At 43.7% G+C, this 21,505-nt stretch overlaps 1 protein-coding gene across 1 annotated transcript; it reads left to right on the top strand.

The window, feature by feature from the left end:
* The first annotated feature begins 241 nt into the window (after positions 1-241).
* On the top strand, positions 242-19,359 carry cbln1 (cerebellin 1 precursor). Its single transcript, XM_053427677.1, has 3 exons — positions 242-875; positions 2,395-2,514; positions 19,065-19,359. Exons 1-3 carry the CDS (start codon positions 618-620, stop codon positions 19,260-19,262), a joined length of 576 nt encoding a protein of 191 aa, XP_053283652.1. The 5' UTR covers positions 242-617; the 3' UTR covers positions 19,263-19,359.
* The last annotated feature ends 2,146 nt before the right edge of the window (positions 19,360-21,505 follow it).

Genomic DNA, 21,505 nt, shown 5'->3' with positions numbered 1-21,505 from the left:
TCCGATGATGGCTCTCCGTTACCAGGAGGAGGAGGAGGAGGAGGAGGAGGAGGATGGATGGAGAGATGGAGGGAGGGGTCTGAGAAAAGAGAGAGAGAGAGAAAAAAACAAGAAGAAGAAGAGTTGGAGCAGGGGCGGGAGCATCTTGCTTCTCGCACGCGCCGCTCCCCCTCTTCCTCGCGAGCCTTTTGTGTTTGAATCTCACATATCAATAATTCAGGCGCGCGCGACGGAGCTCCCTCCCGCGCGCTATGACTTCTGCTGCCTCGTCACTCGTGCAGGGCCCCTCCGCAGCGCGCGCCACTCCCGCGTAACCCGCGTGTCTCCAGGTGACAGCAAAGAAAAAGAAGAATTTAAAATAAAAAGAAAGAGAAGTGAGGAAAAGTGGGAAACCGAGCGGAGGGAAGAAGCCCCCCCAACAAATAAACAGTCTGGTTCCCTCTCACAGAAAGAAGACAGTTTGCTTGTTGTAAAGAAAACGGAGTGCCACCTTAAATCAAAGACCTCCTCGCGCCTCATCACAGGAAAACACCGGGACCCGCTTCCTTCCGCCTGACTTTGTTTTAAGGAGGATCAGACCAGACCCGTCGACGCGGAGAAGTTGCTCCTGCTCCGGTATGTTGGCGCTTTGCCTGCTCGGCGCCGTGTGGCTCGCGGCGGCTCCGGCCCGCGCGCAGAACGAGACGGAACCGATCATCCTGGAGGGGAAGTGTCTGGTGGTGTGCGACTCCAACCCCGCCGCCGACCCCACCGGCACCGCGCTCGGCATCTCCGTGCGCTCCGGCAGCGCCAAGGTGGCGTTCTCCGCGGTGCGCAACACCAACCACGAGCCCTCCGAGATGAGCAACCGGACCATGGTCATCTACTTCGACCGGGTATGAGACAAAATAAATATATATGCTTTACCTGCTCTGTTCAGTTCTAATGTAAAATAATAATATCAAAAGAGAAGCAGAATAAGTTTGTCATTGTTGTAGTTTAATGTCGATGGTGCAGAGCAGCGCACGTGAAGTTCCAGATGGAGTGTGTTCGATGTTTTCACGCTGGGAGTGATGAATGTTAAATATCTTTATAATCTGTGAAGTTCAGGTCTAACATGTAATATTCAGAGGCTCCAGAAACCATAATACATTGTGTTTAATGCACATTTGACGATTTAATAATCTGCGAGGTTTGTTCCACACGATTCTTAAAAAAACTGCAAACATTGAATGTGCATATTAATGCAGTAGAAGCTCAAGTTAATGTTGAATACAACGTTTGAAAAGTCGGTAAAACCAAATAATCCAGGTTAAACGAGAGGATGAATTTGTGCCATAGAGGGTTTTACGCGCAGCTGCATCTCCTGAACAGCTGCACTCCGCGACTAAAGCAAATGTGGAGCTGAAATGAATGTGCCTTTCTTTTTATTATTAAATAGGGCTAATACATAATTCCAGACGTGATGTATAAGAGTTTTTTAAAAGTCACTAAAACCGAATAATCCAGGTTAAATGAGAGGATGGATTTATGCCATGGAAGCTGGTTTTACGCGCAGCTGCATCTCGTGGACAGACGCCAGGAGCTGCTCCGCTGCTCCACTGAAAAGTCTCTGCAGAAATGAATCTGTGACTCTTTTTATTGCTGTTACATTTCCAAAGTGATTGTGAAAGGAATATCTTGGTGGGCGAGCCTCCTGAATATTTCAACTTTCTGTGCTGACAATTCGCGATATGGGAACTGACATCTCGCCAAATAATTTAGTAACGGCAGGTCACGAGGGCGAGGTCCTACCCGCCTCCCGTTAAAGGTTAATTCGCCCTCAAATTGCCGTTCAATTACGCGCCACAGCTCGCCTCCGTCCATAAAACCAGACATTTAGCCGCAGAAATCCATAATTGAAAATTTCATTTGAAAGATTGATTAAGTTCGCTCTCGTTCCCTCATAAAAGTTTGGGTGTTCTGACAGTGAGGAAGAGCCTCGATTAAAGCAGAGAGTTATTCCTCCATCAGGGAGTCTGAGTGTGTGAGGTCCGGGGGCCACAGGGGCCCTCGGAGTCCTCCAGAGGACAAAAGGACATCCTGGAAATGTAATGTAAAACAGTACATGTAAAATAATGTGGCCTGATTCTTACTAAATCATAAATTCAATCATCTAAACAATGTTGAAACACCTTTTATGGCAATAAGATGTGGGGAAGAGGACAATCTTTTTATATTCGTCTATTTGCAATCACATGTTTTATGAAAATGTTTTGGATTCAATGATTTAAAGATGCAGATTGTGTCTTTGTTTTGTCCATAATTACACATATGATCTTGCAATGACCTCTTCAAAAAGTCCTCTGAAAGACAAACGCACAAATGAGCAGTTTTGTAAATTGAAATTCTCTCTGCCTTCTTTCTTTCTTTCAGGTTCTTGTAAACGTCGGGAAGAATTTTGACGAGGAGAGAAGTAATTTCATCTCACCACGCAAAGGGATTTACAGTTTTAACTTCCATGTGGTGAAAGTCTACAACCGCCAAACTATACAGGTAATGTGTGTCTATGTGTTTGTGTGTGTGTTTGTGTGTGCAGACCCCCCCCCCCCATCGTTTTCCCCTCATAAAAGTTGAATATCATCTGCACTGGCAGTCATTTTGTAAATGTTTGAGATCTCTTTCCCTGGAGACGCCGATGGAGGCGGACAGATGAAAGCGAGTCTCCTGCCACCCGCCGGCTCAATCTTAATTAATCAATACACGCACAGAGGACAGAGGCAGAGGCAGGCGTGTGTAGCCGGTAGGAGGACGGCGTGCTGTGGCAAGCTCCGTGCAGCAGCTTCACTCTCAACGGCCACGGACAACCTCCTCCTCTGCCTCGGTTCACGAGGAGAGAGGCCGCGGGCTGACAGAGAACTGTGGATATTAAGTAAAATTAAAACATTAACTGAATTTTGAAACAGAGCAAACACAGGGAGGCTCTTTTCCTTTTCTTACTAATGCACACAAGGATGCACACACACACACACACACAGACACACACACACACACACAGCCTGCAGGGACAACAGCCACAGCTCGTCTTTCATCCAACTAACAGACCGTTTCACCTATGACAGTGTCTGTATTCCTCTAATGTGTCAAGTGACAGAAATCACTGGAGCAGCCTTCAGCCCATTTCCAGTGTTTAACATGCAGATAATGATGCTTTACAAGCCGCACAGTGTTAATTACAACGTATCCCTGCAAATTAAACTGTTGTGCAAATTATGCCGCCGGGTCCCCGGGGCTTTGGCATTAGGTTTAGCTACTTATACTTTTTATTATTGCAGTCTTGAATTAATTAGCATGGCAGCAGCGGTAACGACGACAATAACAACAACGAGGAGGAAGGTAGGCGTGTGGGGGTGGGGGGCTGGGGGGGGCACGTTCTCCCAGTCATCTTCGTGTGACTGAACGCAAAATAGAGCACGGACGGCGAACACTTGACTCCTGGCGCGGAGGTAATTAAGTCTGGCGCACCGTGCAGAACGCAGTGGCGCTAATGCCTGTCACATTAGCATTAGCGCTGCCATTTGTGCCAATTTGTTTGTGTTGTCTTAGTACGAGTGTGAGATGCAGGAGAACCACAAAGAGCGATGGACGAGGAGGAAATGGAGAAACTTAATGTAGTTAATTTGGAAAAACCAGTTCAATGTCTGACTGGGCCACATTACGTCCTGTTCAGTTTAAATTCTTTTCCACTCGGAAATAGCGGCGTTGGAAAACTGACCTTGAAGATTTCAAAAAAAGCCGTTTATCCTTCACGTTTTGGACGTGAAGCCGACAGGTGTGGGTTCCCCCCCCCTCTCCTCCGAGCTTCCTACCCGTGCGCTCCTCACTCTCCACCTGTTCCCGCTCATCCCGCCATCCGTCCAGCACATCTGCTGTGTGGAAAACTCCCACTGTTTGATTGCCTCAGAGGCGGCTGCTTGCGGTGCACGCAGGAGATGAGAGACAGCAGGGAGAGGAGAGCGAGTGCAAAACATTCAGGGACAAAGAAAGAGAAAAAGACGATTTGACAGTGTAGAGAAGATGTGGATATTCAGGGATAGAGGAAAAATGAGGAGGGGAATGTAAGAAAGATAAATAGAAAAGAGGGCAGAGTCAGAGAATAACAGAGGGTGGACAGGTAGGGAAAGTGAAAAGGAAGGTTCAGGCAGGGGCGAGGAAAGGGATGGGAGGAAAAACCAGACATCATGAGTACGTATTGATCAGTGGAGGCTGTGTAGATGAAGGGAAGACAAACAGTTAGTTTCCAGCTCTCATCAGTTATACTTTCCTGTGCAGGGTTCTGTCTGTCGAGCCCTGACCCCCGCTGTGGGAGTCAAAATGCCCCCAGAATCCTCTCTGTCTGTATCTATGTCTCCCTGTGCTTTCTGCCTGGCAATTAAATGCAAGTATTTCAAATTAAATACCGTATACTCACCGATCTAAAGGGAACTCTGCCCCCCCCCTCCCCCCCTCCCTTCCCACAACGCCCTTATACTTCCAATTACGGATAGCTTACGTACATTATTTTGAATATCCCATTTACCAGACTCTCTCGATAAAGGATTTCTATTTGAAATCCCAGAGTAAATTGCAGAGTGAGCATCTGGTCCCTGCGGCTCGGGGGGGGGGGGGCTCACAGATCAGACTCTGGAACTCCCCAGTGTCATTAGATTGGTCATCGAGGTAATGAGAGTGGATCCTCCTCTGCTCTTTGAAGACCTTAACGTTGAGTATCGGACATAGTGTGAGTTTTTGTAGACTGACTTCCACAAAGCACTGATCGGAGAGGAGAGCAAATCTCACAGTTTTGTTTACTGGGGTTCTGCAGTGAGAGCTGCTGGTATTTTACGACAGTATTTCAGGATTTGGAGAAGGCATCTTTAAAAGCCTCGGGTTAAAGGAGCTGCGTATTAAGGCCTTTCTATTTCTATCATTTCTATCATTTCCCGGCTGAGAGAGGAAAACCTGGTGACTTCCAGCCTCTGATAAAAACAGATTCTACCTTTCACGCACTGTTTGGCTTTGAAAGAACGTACTTTACATTTTACAGTTATAGTAGAAATCCGAAATCCTTTTAAATGTTTCACGGCTTTAACCCAGGTTTTGTTCTTTGGTTTCCAATAAACAGGTTTTTATGGAGGGTCACTGCGGCCAGGAAGTAGTTTTCCATATTTCTTCAGAACAGCAAATGTTGTGTGTTTGCTTTACTTGTTCTACAGCAAGAAGAATGTTAGTGATACAAACATGGCTCGGTCTTATTTCAGTTTACTACATCATGAGCGTTGTTGTTTCTTCTTGCACCGTGTGGGTCAGGACTCTTCTCATTATAATCCTCAGCTTTTCTAAAAAAACAACAACATATAAACCAGCATTAAAATGGGAAATGATGTAATAACAGAAGCTGAATGACAGCGTCCATGACACAAAGAACAGCTTTGCACCCAAACACAGATGATTATTGATTTCCAAAGCAATGGATATTAGCAGTGTGTCATCGCCGTTATTTTTTGTACCATTAAACAGTTTTATTTTGCCTGGCAGGATCTCATTGGCCTGGTGGTCTGCCAGGCTCGTACTGTTATAAAGGAAACTCTATTTTGAGCGAATAGTCACAGGTTCCATTATGAGCCTGCTATTTTTTAACTTGTATACAATAGAAGCACATTTTCACTTTTTTAAGAGTGTAATTAATTATATATTTCATATGATCTATAATTAATGTTAGGGCGGGTAAGCAGAATGAGGCTGCTCTTATCACAACATCCTAATGTCGAATACTCAGGATTTCATTAAAGCGATGGCTCATTCTGTTTTAAATATACTCTTAAATATTGATATGTATAAAGAAAACCACTGAGAGGAAACTCTGCCCGAGCCTCATCCTCAAATATCATCAAACAGTTTATTAAATATCATCTGATTCCTCTGCAGCTTCTCACTACAGCTAACATAGACGTAGACTAAATGGACAAATGGCCAACGTTTATGTAGGAACATGGGGGATATACACACACACACACACACACACACACACACACACACACACACACACACACACATATTTCAAATAGAAGATCTCAGAATGAACGTTGACATCCAACACATAGTGAGTTGATTCCATAAAAATAATAACTACACCCGTATAACACTTTTATTACCAGATTAAAAAAATGTAAACCCTGCTCATATAATTTTTTATATTCACGGTCAAGCCTCGTTAATACATCTGGGCACCAAACATGATTCACTGAACCTCAGATACACAACAACTCCACACTGATCACAAACAGCTGCCTGACCGGAGCCATTTGTTTTCTGGTCTCCATGGACAGAAATAAATGTGGTGCTAATATCCCCGGGTCACCTTAGCTGTGGGCCAAGATGGTGTTTGAACAAGTGAGGCTGATGTAAGACTGAGGGAGGATTTGATTTTCACAATCACCGTGACATGGATTAACACAGTTTAATTAATCCTCAGAGTCAAAGCGGGAGTGAGGGCGAGGAGAATGGTGAAGCAGATATTACTCTGTATTTCTCGGGTGTCTTCTCTGGAAGATGGGGAAATTATTTCTGAAGACAGTGAGATCTATAGAGAGGGACCAGGATCAAGAGAGATATTTGAGTACACTTCCAATCCACTTCAGCTTTGTGTGAGGGAAACGAGTAACCAGCAAGAACGTCTACGTGTTCTTTCATGAGGAGAGAAGGAGCAGAATGAATTGAGCATAAAAACTAAATTGAAGTTCTGGCTGAGACGGTGTAGACCTTTTTTAAAAAGGTGGAGATGCAGGGAAATGAGAAGCAAAGACACAAATGAAACACCTCATCTATTCCTATGTTCACTTAAAATGGTGGCAGGTGAGAGCAGAAAGAAAAGATGGAGTAAAGGAGTCAGTTTGTCTGCAGCTGACTGCAGAGACCGGGAGTTTTCAGGCCTCGTGTGCTGCAGCTGCTTGTTTGTGAGCTTTGTTGCACTGGTGGATAAAGACGTGGCAGACTGGTCCCAGTTCAGAGATCCAAAGTCTCCAGAGGATCAAACCTACTGACATTGGTGAACGCCCGGCTTCTCCCCCAGCGTCACCGCAGTTCAAATGTCTAAACATTGACGATTTTGCAAAAAATTTGAATTATAAGTCTGGATGAATCTCACAGACTTTTGGGATCCTTTGATCAAGAAGTTCATACATGCTAGCACCTGTTAGCATGCTAACATGCCGAGTTGGATAGCATGGTGAACATCATTGCATGGTTTTTAGATCCATACAGGCATCTAATTCTATGGACTCAAATTATTTTTTTATTGCCTTGAAAGACAAATTTCAGCTATGGATGCACCAAACATGTGTGGATGCATTTTCTTGATATACATTTGGAAAGGTGATATAGACATCGTGACAATTTCATAATTAAGTGCAACCAAAAATGCATAAAGAATCCAGGAATGAAGGATCAAGTCTATTAGTCAAATTTGGAAAAATATTCAAAAAGATCAAAAAGGAAAGCTCACTTTAAAGCATGTCATGAATTCTTTAGAGGAATAGATTATTTTAATGGATTTATTGTCATAAGATTAAGTAGTGGAAATGTGTCCATTAAAATCATCCTATTGTCAGGATGTTATTGGAAGTGTGTTATTAATGTGTAATTCACAAGTGTTTTGTTTCCTGGTGTATAAATGTCATGTGTCGGTCAAATCTCCGATGGAGAAATGGATTTTTAGATATGATTTTCAGTTTGTAACTTTCTTACAGTTTCATATCACTGTTGGCACAAACACATGAACAAGCAGTCTGCCTGCCAGATGCATAGTTTCCCTTTTATCTGATCAACCCCGGCACAGTCTCTCTCAGTTTGGCAGAGCATCATAGAAAGCTGCACTGATTGCTTCTCATCTTAAAGCAGTTCAGTTCAGAACCTTAATGTAAAACGAGAGATGACTTGAAGGCGGTTTTAATGGAACTTGAATTGTATTTGCTTGTAACTTGGCTGGAGACGTCTGGGCTTTGGATGAGGCTCCCGGGGGTTGGGAGGGAGTGAAGTGGCAGAGGCAGCCGAGCAGAGTAGAAAAACCAGAGCTGGCTAGAGCAACGCAAACTGGGAACAGCTGATGAAGAAGGAGCCGGACGTGGCAGGACTTCAAGTCAACAGGAGTTGTGGAGTTCAGGCACAAGCAGGGCAGAGAATTAGCTCGGTTCAGGCGAGCAGGGAAACAAACTGACCGACAGGGAGGAACTCGGCTGCAGCGCCTGGACCACACATGGGGGGTGCAGTCTGGACCACACATGGGGGGGTGGAGCCCTGATGGACCAGTCTGGGTTTCCAGCTGCCGTCTCCTGGTGAGTTAATCAGATGATGGAGTAATTTAAATCACCGTCTGGGTCCGAGATCACTCACTAATCAATACGTAGTGAGCTAAATCCCTCTATAGTTCACTCATTGGTTCTCAGAATACATCGTGAAGAGTGGTGCACAACCGATGGTCACTAACCAAGCTTTATTTACCATCATGCATTGCGCTTGCGGCAGAGAAACGAGAGGAGGGAGGGAGCAGGAACAGCCCAACCTGACGTACAAATGAAAATATACAAGCAGAACATCAGGGCACAAACTGAGACAAACATGTGTTATCTATACGTTCAACATGTTGTTTTATCTTTAAGTATTATTTCGTTTAAAACAATTGTTGGTCATTCATTGTGTTTCTCCACCGGCCGACCTCGTTGTTGTTGTTGTTGTTGTTGTGTCATAATACTGCGACTATGACGTCATCACCGCCGCAGAGAAAATGCACCAGAAGGCGTTTTTATTTTCTTTGCTGATTAGCTCACTCTATACTCTGGTTCTCTATCTACATCTTCTATCTTCTGTCTTGCAGCCATATCGGATGTAAATAATTTATCCATATTTAAGGTTTAATTAATTCCCCTCCAGGTTTTTTTCTGGTCGACTCGGTGTAAATGTTATAAAGGATCACGTGTCTCTCTGAAACTCGACTGACTCATCTCAATTAACTTCCATCATTTGCTGTGGTTTGACATTTGCCCAACAGATTTCAGAGTTGCATGTTTCTCCTCTCTCTCTCTCTCTCTCTCCTCTCTCTCTCTCTCTCTCTCTCTCTCTCTCTCTCTCTCTCTCTCTCTAATGTGACGGCTGAAAGCTCTGCTCAGTGGTTTTGTCCAGTTAATGAGGCCGTTCTCCGCGGCGGTATTGACGACGGCTGACGATGATTTGCTGACATTTTGTGGGATCTGATCCTCTCTGTGATGTTCAGTAACGCTCTGACCTTTGCTCCGCTTGCCTCCTGGAATCTCTTAATGCTTCAGGAATTCACTTCGGACACATTCAAGCTTCATGTGAGATTTTTCCGAGGGTCAGATTTACAGCTGAGGTTCATTTTCATCACCAATTTGTTTTATATGAGATAATTCTCCCTTTATTACTCAATCAGTCAGTCGGTTAGATTCCACACCACAGCCCGATGTGCCTCCTTTTGAATGTCCCCTGTGTCTCCACCGTGTCTGCGATGGACAATTAGAGTAAATTGAACCGTGGACAGTTTATTTGATGTGATTTCTTCTCAACCAACCTCAGAAACCATGAGATGTAATGAGATAAAAGTCGAGAATAGTTCCAGTCACACGGTGCAGGCAGAGGTAAAGAGGCGGGGGTGGAGCCTCTAAGTTCATTAGAGGACCAGAGAAAGACTGTCTGTCTCCTGTCTGCTGGAGCGTCTCCACAACGTGATCTGTCGCAGGGCAGCGACAACTTTTGTGTAACAACTGACGTATACAACATGTAGTGGTGTTGATTGTGTGGACGGTTCAGAGTTCAGTGTTGGTTGTTGTTTAGGTTTCTTTCCGCTACAGGATACTTTCAAACTGGTACCATCGCCAAAACATGCCAGATAATCTATTTCTTAACAAAAGCACAAAACTATGGTCGACAACAAGAGCGGCTTATTTTGTTATACTAAGGAAATTTGGATGTGTTGTGGTTTGGGTTGTTGTGGTGATGTTTCTGGTGCTTGTAAGCAGGGCAGCTATTTCAGTAGTCAGGTTAAGTTGCCTTGACAAAAACTAAGGTGTAACTTCTGTGTCAGGTTCCCATCAAGGTTTTTCTTTATTTTCACAGTCATGATCAATTAAAATCTCAGTGTCCCTTGTTGTGTTTTCTGTCACACACACTCTGCACACAAACCTCCCAATCGTTTTATTTAGAATATCGTTAACTTCATCTTTCAACGTTCAACGCATTGAGAAAAAGTGCTTATTAAAACTGGTAACAAATCTCAGCTGTGACCCTCCGAGAGTTGCAGGCTTGTAATTGTGTTTCTAAAAAGCACGTATTGTTGTTTTCTGCTCAAAAAGGACAACGATATAGAAATATAACAACAAAAGGAAACGCTTGTTGAAAGTACCATACAAACACACACACAGAAACATACACACAGACACACACACACACACATTTGACCTAAATAAAGTCTGCTGGCCAGCCCAGATGTTCCAGACTCTAACAAGGTGAGAGCCTCTGCGGCAGGGTTTTCTTTAAAAAAAAAATGCAAATCAGTTTACTAGAAACTGTTTTCCATCTCAAAACTTTGACTTTAGGGAAACTAGTTTGGGAAAGAATGGTTTGAGTGAGCATCACCATTTACCCATCATGCCTTATTGATCACAACACCAGCAGATCTGCCACTGAGACAGCTTCACCGGGTTTGTTCCATCAAACTAACATGAGACAAGTTCACGTGGACATCAAACTGACGTGTAACAGTCTTCTCCGATATCCTGAATCAGGCTTTGCTAACCCACATGTCCAACAGTCTGTGTGTGAAAGCTCAAGAGGTGGAACACATTGATTGATTCATTTTTTCTCTGTGTTCATCTGCAGAAAGCTGCTGATAGAGATTATTAAAATGGCGTCTGGACCTTTAACACCTCAGAGTCTTGGTCTAGAGCCGATGGAATCAGAGATTTCCATCGATTTGACGAAACATGATCCGGGTTCGAGGGTCGAGTTGTGAAAACAATGAGGAGGAGTAGCTTTTGCAAAATAAGAAAGAAAATACTAAAAGGGGTTTTTGGTAGCTTTGTGCATTTTACTATAGCAAGTTTTAAAACTCAAGATGTATGTTGGACGTAATGTCTCGATAAAGTCGTTATTAGTCGATGATGTGTAAAGATCCACTTGATAAAACTAACTTAACCTTTTCTGTTTACTTCCCCAAACGTTTAAATCATAAAATGGTGGAACAACAGGAAGTGGTAACGTGATTGTAGGTTTCTCCAAATGTCACAGACTTCATATGTATATAAATGTTATAAATCTAATCTTTCCTGTTTCACACACACAGATGTCAGTCTTTGTTTAGTCCCATTAAGTCTTCCTGTCAGTGGTTTACTGGTTTTATTCCGTACCCATCGACCTCGGATTCACTTTTCCTCAAACTTCAGAAAAGTTCCAATACAGATAACTCGTCCATTTTACAGACGGGCAGTGTCACAGACACCCCATTATGTATGAATCCATCATGGTGACAAAGTGTCTCTCAGTGAAAGATGGAAAGAAAAACAGAACGAGAGAGAGAGAGGGAGGAAAGGGGGGGAATGAAAGGCGACAAGGAAGAGATTAAGAAGGACTGAGGACGCAAAGGAAAAGATGTTGAGATGAAAGGAAAGAAAAAGAGACATAAAAAAGAAAAGGAAGAGGAGGAGTCATCTCCGTGTCAAGACAGTCGGCCGGGCCGGACCTGACGGAGCAACAACAGATTGTCATCATGTCGCCGGCTCTAAGTGCTGCACTGAAACCTCCGACAGCTTTTACATGTCCAAGGTTTTCTGTCCCTCCGCTCCAACTTTCTCTCCCCGTCTCATTTCCTGTCTTCATGTGTCTTCTGTCTCTCCCCCTCTCTGTTATTCTGTCTCTCCCCCTCTCTGTTCTTCTGTCTCTCCCTCGCTCTGTTACTCAGCCACTTAATTGGTGCTTATGCATTAATGAATGCGGATCGATCGAGGCCTGACACGATGCGCAGCCCTATTATCATGCTCTTATATTTATGGGTGGTAATTGTGAGGGTGTAGTTGACAGCGTGTGTGTGTATGTGTGTGTGTGTGTGTGTGTGTGTGTGAGAGAGAGAGAGAAATGGGGAAGGAAGTGGGAGACGGCTACACAACCACCACATGGTCTTTATTCACGTGTGTGTGTGTGTGTGGTAGTTGTGGTGGTGGTGGTGACCAAAGTCTCATCCTTCCAAAGCCACTGTCACAGCTTTATTAGAGCAATACATCACCATAGCATACAGCACACACTGACCCTGTGTGTGTGTGTGTGTGTGTGTGTGTGTGTGTGTGTGTGTGTGTGTGTGTGTGTGTGTGTGTGTGAGAGTGCGACGATAGCGAGTAGCCAGATTAGTAAGAGAGACAGAGAGTGTACACATTTGAGACTGTAAATTTCAGCAATTTCTCAAATTTTGTATCATCTATATTGCTGAGTTTCGATGTGACGTTAATGCAAATTGACTAAATATTAGAGTATTACACAGATATGACGCTAACGCAGAAAGGAAGTTATCGATGTCCTGTCATCATGTGTATCGAATCACATCCAAGTGATTGGCTAACTCGCTCAACCTCCATCTAAGTGGGTTTACCTGGATTCTGATAATAAACTAGAGAGAGTCGATAACTTCACAAAAGTAAAGAGTTGTCTAAACACAACAACAAGTCGACATCTGCTCCTCTGGCCTCTTTTAGCTCTCGAGTGTAGTATGCTCCGATATTCACTCTTATTCTGCTTCGTTCTTTGTCACGTTCTGTTTTCTTGTTGTTGTAATGTTACATGTTGTGTACCGTCACAATGATTTTATCTGTTATCTTAAGGCATTAAACTATCTAGTGTTGCTTTAAGAACGATTTGAGCAATGACTGGAATTTGGGTCAATTCCCAAAATTAAAAAAAACGACTTTACTTGCTTCTTGCTCCAAATTAGAAATATATTCCACATTAAGTTCTGCCACAAAAGCCAAATAACACACAAACATTCTCTCTCTCTCTATTAACACCAGCGATGCACAGCCAGTATTTTAACTCTTAGTTGAGCTGCAGACTCCAGATCTGAAGGCGGCTTTAGGTAAAAGCAAGATAACAAGGAAGCTGTGATAAATAATTAAGTAAAAGAAAGAAGAAAACAGAGACGGTGTTTGTCGTATGCACACGGAGGTAAATGTGAGTCTGTAGCAGAGAGTTTGTAAGTGTGAGTTCAACATGAATGTAGGTGATGGAGTCGGTCTGCATGGTTTGTGTGTCTCTGAGTTTCACAGTGACTCGGTGATGCTGGATGTTTTTGGTCTTGCATCACGGTCTCTGTTTGCTCCCCCCTCTCTGACCCTCCGCCCCCCCTCCCCTCCAGGCTCTTCTTTTATCTGAGCATTTCTCTACCTCCCTACTAACTGCAGTTCCCTGGTGTCCATCATCTGTGTTGTAGCAGTGCTGAGCTCCGGCTGAGATCTCGGCTGGGGCAGAGAGTTTGTTGAGAGATTCTTAGTAGAGATACTCCGAGTCCATTTTGCCCATTCTGATACAGAAAGGTTTATCTTGTGCTACTCACCCTGCATGTAAGTGATGGTGTTGTGTGGCCTATCACTGGTGTTGTAATTGGGAACACTGGTGCCTCTCCTCGGATCGGAGGTGTAATATCCGTCACACTTGGAACATTTTGGAATGACTTCAGAATTAAAGCAGCACAGCTCAGCCTCTGTTCTGCAGCAGCAAAGAAGTGATTAGTGGAAAAAGAAGATTGCAGCTTTATCAGCTGGACACTTAATTACTTAAAAGACGTGGTATCGGGTCATTACGTGGAGACTCACAGGTTCAACCCCCAACATGTTTATCAGTATCGGAGTCGTTTCCAATCTCATGTGTGGAGACATTTCGCCCCAGCCAATGTAGAAGGAAAGGCTGTGTACATTTGCAAATACTGTGCAAAGACCTATGTTGAGAATGACACAAAGATCCAGAAGCATATAGTCAAGTGCCCAAAGTTTCTTCAGGGCTCAAATCAGCCTATGACAAAACAAAATATTTATATTTATGTGTGTATATGACAATTTAAATACAGTTAGTGTAAATTACCAACACAATTTCCAGTTTATTCCCGTTAATTCCTGTTAACTCCCGTTAATGCCCTTTAATTCCTAACCCTAACCAACTTTGAATATTCCCGGAATTTTGCAACCCTACTTGTGAGTCTTTCTGTTGCCTAATATCTTAATTAGTGTGATTTTAGCACAAAGCATTACTTGCATCACGTTAAGAGAAGAAGGGATCACCTCCATCCACCTGCCCTCCACCTCTTCTCCTCCATCATCCCTGAAAGGCCTCCATCAAAGGGGGGGGGGGGGGGGGGGGGGGTTATGGTTTTAATCGTCTACTCGTCACTTCTCATGTCTGATCTGCAGCGATGTCAGTTATTGACGACAGGATCTGAATTTCAGGTTTTCAGATTATTTGTGCTCGTCGTCCCCGGGTGATTGAAGACTGTGGGAAACATTATAATGTTTGTAATCAATCTCGGCTCATGATAATGAAGCAGTCGTTTAACTGTGAGAGGCCTGCAGTGATTATAACAGCTACATTAAAGCCTGTGTCCTCCTCTGACTTCTGGTATGAGTGGTATTACTAATGGCCGAGTTATCCAGGGACATTATTGGTTATCTGCTAATATTACCCTGTATTTCTATAACCCATAATTCTATAACCCATATTTCTATAACCGATATCTTGGGTGGAAACCATTTTAACACAGAAAGTTAGCTTCACCAAATAAATTATTTATGAAACCAGGATCACTGTTGCTCTCCGAATTGGCACTTCTGGGCTACTGTACACACTGAGCGCATTTTCTGTCTGTATCGTGCTGCCTGACATCTTTAGGTGAAAGAAGGAGAGCAGAGGCTGAGGGGGAAGCATATGGTCAAGAAGGTCAACAAGCATTGAAATGATAAATCCATCCAAATTAAAGTCTATAAAAAGTCTATAAAAGATCCAATAACCCCGATCATGATGTCTCCAGGGGACTGAAGATATGTTATTTGTCATATAACGTGTTTCATTATTATAAATGATGGTGGGTTGGAGTATTTGAAGGTGAGGACGTTGCCAATGAGCAGCTCTGACGCGCTCAATCGAGTTTCCTTTAGTTTAGTTTATTAAATCCACTGTGAAACTGTGAACTCTGGTTCTCTAACTTCCTGTGACCTCTTCCCTTCCGCGAGTAATGTTTATGGAACTGTTCTAAAGACTCGTGACACACTTCCAGCTCTGTAGTCGGAGGAAGGAGGACGAACATGAACCAGAGGAGGAGAAGTTTGAAACCATCGAGCTGAGGAGCAGGAGCTGAGTGAACATGTCAGGAGGAGATTTCTCTTTCCTGCAGAACTCTGTCGTAGACTGAGTGATCCACACATTACTCTTAACAGGAAACAGTATCTACAACAAGTGTAGAACATTCTGTGTTTCGCAAAAACCACTTGACGTAGAATAATATGGAAGATGTGATATTATTGAGGGAAGAACCCATTACATCTTTTCAAAAGGGCAGATCCACGATTAAATGATTTGATTTTTCTTCAAATGTTTTGTTGATTTCACAGAATAATTCTTGCATCAAGGGAACTGATATTTATAAGTGTGTGAAATTCTGTGCAGAACCAAATTAAATTGACTGAGTTTAGTGAATTAGAAAGTGGTTTGACTGTTGGCAGCGCTACGTGCTCTGAGTGCCATTCTATTTTAATTACATCTACATCGTGGTGAGAGCAGTTATTTATACAAATGTTATTTGCTTATTGTTGAATGTATTAGCCAATTATTTTCATGTCTACTAATATTTCTGAGACATTGGGCAAAGCTGTAGAAATACTAAAAATCCTGATTATAGTGGGGATGATGGATTAATAACTTGTGTTGTGATTTATAAACCGTAAACACAATCTTATTTATAAATTATGTTGTGGCCTTAACGAACAAAATGTTTTTTTCCGCAATGCGAAGAAGTTTTTTTCTACGTGAGCTGTGTTTTCATCCTGATAATTAAAAATAAAAGAAGCGAGTGTAAGTGTAGTCTGAGTGTTTTAATCACAGGCTGGTTGTTCAGAGCAGCAGAGCAGCCAGGAGAGCTCTTCACTGTGGCAGGCTCTTCATCTCCTGCCACACACACACACACACACACACACACACACACACACACACACACACACACACACACACTCGACTTACACTCATTCTCTCTCCTGACCATCAGGTAAAAAATGAGGTGGATGAAGTGTATAATTATGGGATGTTTGCGAGTGTGTTCCATCTGTTACCAACAGTTTAACACATTTACTGGGTGAAAGTCTGACTGAACTGTGACTGGTGAATCCTGAAGGTAAAGAAATATCATGATAATAATATTTAAAATAAGAGAAAAACGTCTCACCGGTCTTTGTGGTGGACATTCATCAATCAATCCATCCATTCATCCATCCATCCATCCATCCATCCATCCATCCATCTATCCATCCATCAAACCATCCATTCATCCATCCGTTCATCTACCCATCAATCAAACCATCCATCTATCCATCCATCCATCCATCCGTTCATCTATCCGTCCATCAAACCAACCATTCATCCATCCATCCATCCATTCATCTATCCATCCATCAAACCATCCATTCATCCATCCGTTCATATATCCATCCATCGAACCATCCATCTATCCATCCATCCATCAAACCATCCATCCATCTATCCATCCATCCATTCATCTATCCGTCCATCAAACCAACCATTCATCTATCCATCCATCAAACCAACCATTCATCCATCCATCAAACCATCCATTCATCCATCCGTTCATATATCCATCCATCAAACCATCCATCTATCCATCCATCCATCAAACCATCCATCCATCTATCCATCCATCCATTCATCTATCCATCCATCAAACCATCCATTCATCCATCCATTCATCTATCCGTCCATCCATCCATCCATCCATCCATTCATGTATCCAACCATCCATCCATCCATCCATCCATCCATCCATTCATTCATCTATCCATCCATCCATCCATTCATCCATCCATCCATCCATCCCGCTCATCCTTTACACGTCCGGACAGTGGCCTCTCTCTTCATTTCAGATTGGATTTGTGTTTCTTTTAAACTCTTAAACCTCTTCAGTTTATTATTCTTCCGACATAACATATTTGTCAGCTCCTCGATTCCTTATGAATTCCTCTTGTTTCCGCTCTTTAACCGTCTTGTGCCACGTAGTACACGTTGTGTTCCAGCCTTCAACCGGCTCTACTAGCGCGTTAGAACAAACACCCTGTGCCGTGCCTCTTTTAGAATCCGTGGGTTTGCTCACTGGGGTTTTTTCACGGGCTTTATAAAGTGTGATCCTGCATAAACAGACACTTCTCTCAAATTCAATTCAGTTGGTTTTAGTACCACGTCGGCACCGGGGGGGGATAAAAAACATTATTTTAGTGGAGCGTTGGGGGGGGGAAACAAATCCAGGGAGCGCCTGAGTTTCTGCTGTTGCTCAAAAGAGAAATTATGAAAGCTGCTGTGCGTGTGTGTCTGTGTGTGTGTCTGTATTTGTGTGTGTGTGTGTGTGTGTGTGTGTGTGTGTCAGCTGGCCGGGGGAAGGGGGGGGGGGGACACGTCACTGTCTTCTCTTTGTAAGAAGAAGACGTTATTCCCTATTGAAACATTTGTTGAGTCAGACCCAGTGTGGCTCTGCTGTAATTCTCCATGTGTAAACGTCTTTGTTAAATCTTCTCCAAGTGGTGTTGGAAAATCTGGGAAGTGCTCAGACTGCAGATCTCATATCCTGTTGTTTAAAGGGATTCTCTCAAATCCTGCAGCTCAATTAGGGGGAAATCATCACGATCTGAATCTACATGAAAGCGTCATCAGACTAAACTCCAGATAATCTCCTGAATGCTCTGTGTGAGTGAGAGGCTCTGGACCTTCTCTGGAGTTTCTCCTGTTGAAACCCCGGAGAACTTCCAAGTGAGCTCGTGTGAGAACGTAGCACGAGATCTTCTTTTGGACTCGCAGCCAGTGAGTGGGCGTGTTGATGAGGCTTCTAACACTCGACAGACGCAAACCTGAAATAAAATATCTCAGGATTTCAAAAGCGACACACGGAGAAGACACAGAGGAAGATGTTGAGAGAGCTTTTAGTCGCTGAGGTCGATGTGATGTTATCAAAAACATGTGATCTCAGCTGCAGAATTCAGGGCAGACATGAATGGGAGGAGTATGAGGGGTCAAAGTTCACTGAACGTTGAACTCCACGTGAAGCCAGGCTGCGGTTCGCTTCTCCACAGGAAGCCAATGTGTTAAGCCCCCCCCCCCCCCCCCCTCACCTGCACAGATTGCAAGTGAGAGGGAGGCAAAGTTTCTCGTGTCTGAAAATTAGGGAATGGGAGGAAAATCCTTGTGAATGACGGGTTAGGGTTAACCCTCGCCACGCTGCCTCCCTTTTTAATTTTTATTTTGAATTTTTTATAAAACATATATGTATTGGTTTTATATGGTTGATCAGCTCTTGTTTTTGCACAAGAATCTAAACTTATCCAAGCACTAGCTTTGCAAAGCCTAAATGCAAACAACAGTGAAGCATAGCCTACTTTTTGTTTATTTCAAAGTTGATATTTTAAGTAAACTTGTATTCATTTAATTTAATTTACCTTTTATTTATTGTTTAAAAGTAGCCTAAGTGGCCTACATTTCTTAATCTGTCAGTTTGTGTGCAGTTTTATTTGAAATAAAACTTGTGAAGCTCTAAGTAAATTTGACTGTGTTGTATTTAAAGGTATGATTCAACTGTTTTCCATTTAATCGTGATTGTATCGTATCGGGAGGTCCCTGCCGATTCCATCCCTACTGAAAATGGCTCCACTGTGTTTTGTTCCACTTGTTTCTCCACCTCCATGCTCGTGTGTTTGATCCTCTGTTTTTTCCCTGCTCCTCGTTCTTTAAACTCTCTCCTCTTCCCCCTCTTCCAGGTGAGCCTGATGCACAACGGCTGGCCGGTGATCTCGGCGTTCGCGGGCGACCAGGACGTGACGCGCGAGGCGGCCAGCAACGGCGTGCTGATCCAGATGGAGAAGGGAGACCGGGCCTACCTCAAACTGGAGAGGGGGAACCTCATGGGAGGATGGAAATACTCCACCTTCTCCGGCTTCCTGGTGTTTCCCATGTAGAGGAGACCGGAGAGGAAGAGGAGGAGGAGCGAGGGGTGGAACCGAAGGAGGAGCTGGTGGAAGATGGAAATTACGATGAAGGTGGGGGATGGAGAAAGAGAAATGAGAGGCCTTAAAGGAGGTGAAGAAGAAGGAGGTAAAAGAAAGAAGAGGAGGACTTGACAAGAGACTTCTGTTTGGGACGCTGCGGAGGGTGGAGGAGAGAGGACGGAGGGAGATGTTAGATGTAAGAGCATGACACAGAATGATTAAACAAGAGTAACGAGAGAGGAGAATGGTGGAGCCACAGCTTCTTCACTTCCCCTCCTCCTCTCATCCATCCTGTCATTCATCCTTTTCCTCTGTTTTCTCTGTGGCTCGACTGCAGCTTTGGACAGCCAAAACTTTTTTTATTCTCCGCTGACAAACGCAAATTGATCATTTATATGTTCCAGAGTGTTTTAAACTGACTGTAACCCCCCCCCCCTCCCCTGCCCCCCCCATCCCCCCTTCCTTCCATATTCATCATTCAATCATTAATTCATCGATCTCCATCGATCGAAGCTTTGAAGAATGTTTCTCGCAGAACTGCTCCTGTCATCTCCCACTTATTTTACTATTTGTTTTCATACTCTAGACATAAATCGACCTGATTCTGGATCAGCCTCAACCACAAAGCCAAGCTAGAACATTTACCTCCCTGTCAGCTTTGTTTTATACTTATATATATAAACCGCTGTCTTTTCCTGATTCCTGGACAGTCAAGTGTCCCTCTCCCATTCTTCAATCCGCCCGCTAACTTCTTGCAGATAGTCCCGCTCCTGTCCTCTGCTGTCCTGTCAGTCTCGTCCCTTTTGTCTTCGACTCAGACGTCTCGGCTCCGAACAGCAGCCGGCGGTAATGGTAGATATTTGTTTGCCAGCTGCGAGCATCAAACACGTCTTCAGATCTGAGAATAGTCGACCGCGGCGTCCAGCTGTGACTCACAGAAAACACTTAGTGAACGAAACAACAGCTGACGTCTTCTCAGTCTTTGATGAAAAAACAATATATGAAATTTAAATGCATGTGCAACTAATAGATAAAATATAAATCAAGCAAAGTTTCCAGATATTTCTACAAACAATCTCTTTCTAAACCTGACGCCTCCCAGACGAGGAAACATCCACAGAGACATTAATCAAGAAACCAAATGTTAATGGTGAATTAATATTGAATGCACCCCCCCCCCCCCCCCCCACGGCCGGATTAACCTCCTGCAGGCTGAAATGTTAATACTCAACATGTTTTGACTGTTGAGTATGTTTCACTAACAGTCAATCGACTATTAAAAAAATTAATTGTCATGTATTATTGACGGTGAAGCTTGTTGACCCTTAAATAGTTAATGATATCAAGTCATGGTACCTAATATTAGATATTAGATATTAGAAAAAAGATCACGGTCTTGGTTAAATACTGGAAAAGTGAATAAAACCCTCCGTCTATCAGTTCTATAGATTTCACTCTACATGAGGGTCACCTGAGGGGCCAGGGTAAACCCTCGACTTCAGGGTCTCCATCATAACGCAGGGGCCACAAGACTCAATGTGTTTGGTATTAACCTTTAACCACAACTAACATTAACCAAAGAGTTAACCCACCAACCAACCGGCTGAGAATTTAAAATTCATACCTAAAAAGAGATCAAAATAAAGTGAAAAGGGCAGTTTAACATTCCTGAACATGCATAATCTGTAGATATACACAAGAGTTGATAACCAGAGGAATTTCAGATCCACACTTAAATATAGACGTAATAAATTCCTCATGTAATCGATACCCCCCCCCCCCCCCCCGCCCCCCCCACGACTCTCTTGTGACCGTATCTAATGAAACTAATATCAGTATTGATAGAAGTCGCACTCAGAGTATTGCTCTACTTTGCTACTTCAGTGTTTTTATCGTCTCTCTGGCAGCCAAACAAACGTTGGAATCGACCTCCATTCTGTCCGACCATCCCTCCTCCACACCTCCACCTCCCTCCCTCTCTCCCTCCCTCCCTCCCTCCCTCCGTCTGTCTCTCCATCCCCGCTGCTGTGCTTCACAGCCACACCCCTCCTCTCTCCTCTCGACTATGCTGTTTACCCACAAGTGCAGATTTCTCTCTCTTCCTTTATTAATTTCTTTGTACGCCTGTGTCCCCCCCCCCTCTCCTCCTCTCCTCCTCCACCCCCCCCCACCACCCGTCCGCCTCTCCTCCTCGTGTCTGTTCTTTATCTGCT

This window comes from Pleuronectes platessa, chromosome 7 (genome assembly GCF_947347685.1).
Source record: "Pleuronectes platessa chromosome 7, fPlePla1.1, whole genome shotgun sequence".
Taxonomy (NCBI): Eukaryota; Metazoa; Chordata; class Actinopteri; order Pleuronectiformes; family Pleuronectidae; genus Pleuronectes; species Pleuronectes platessa.
This window is presented reverse-complemented; position numbering and strand designations above follow the sequence as displayed.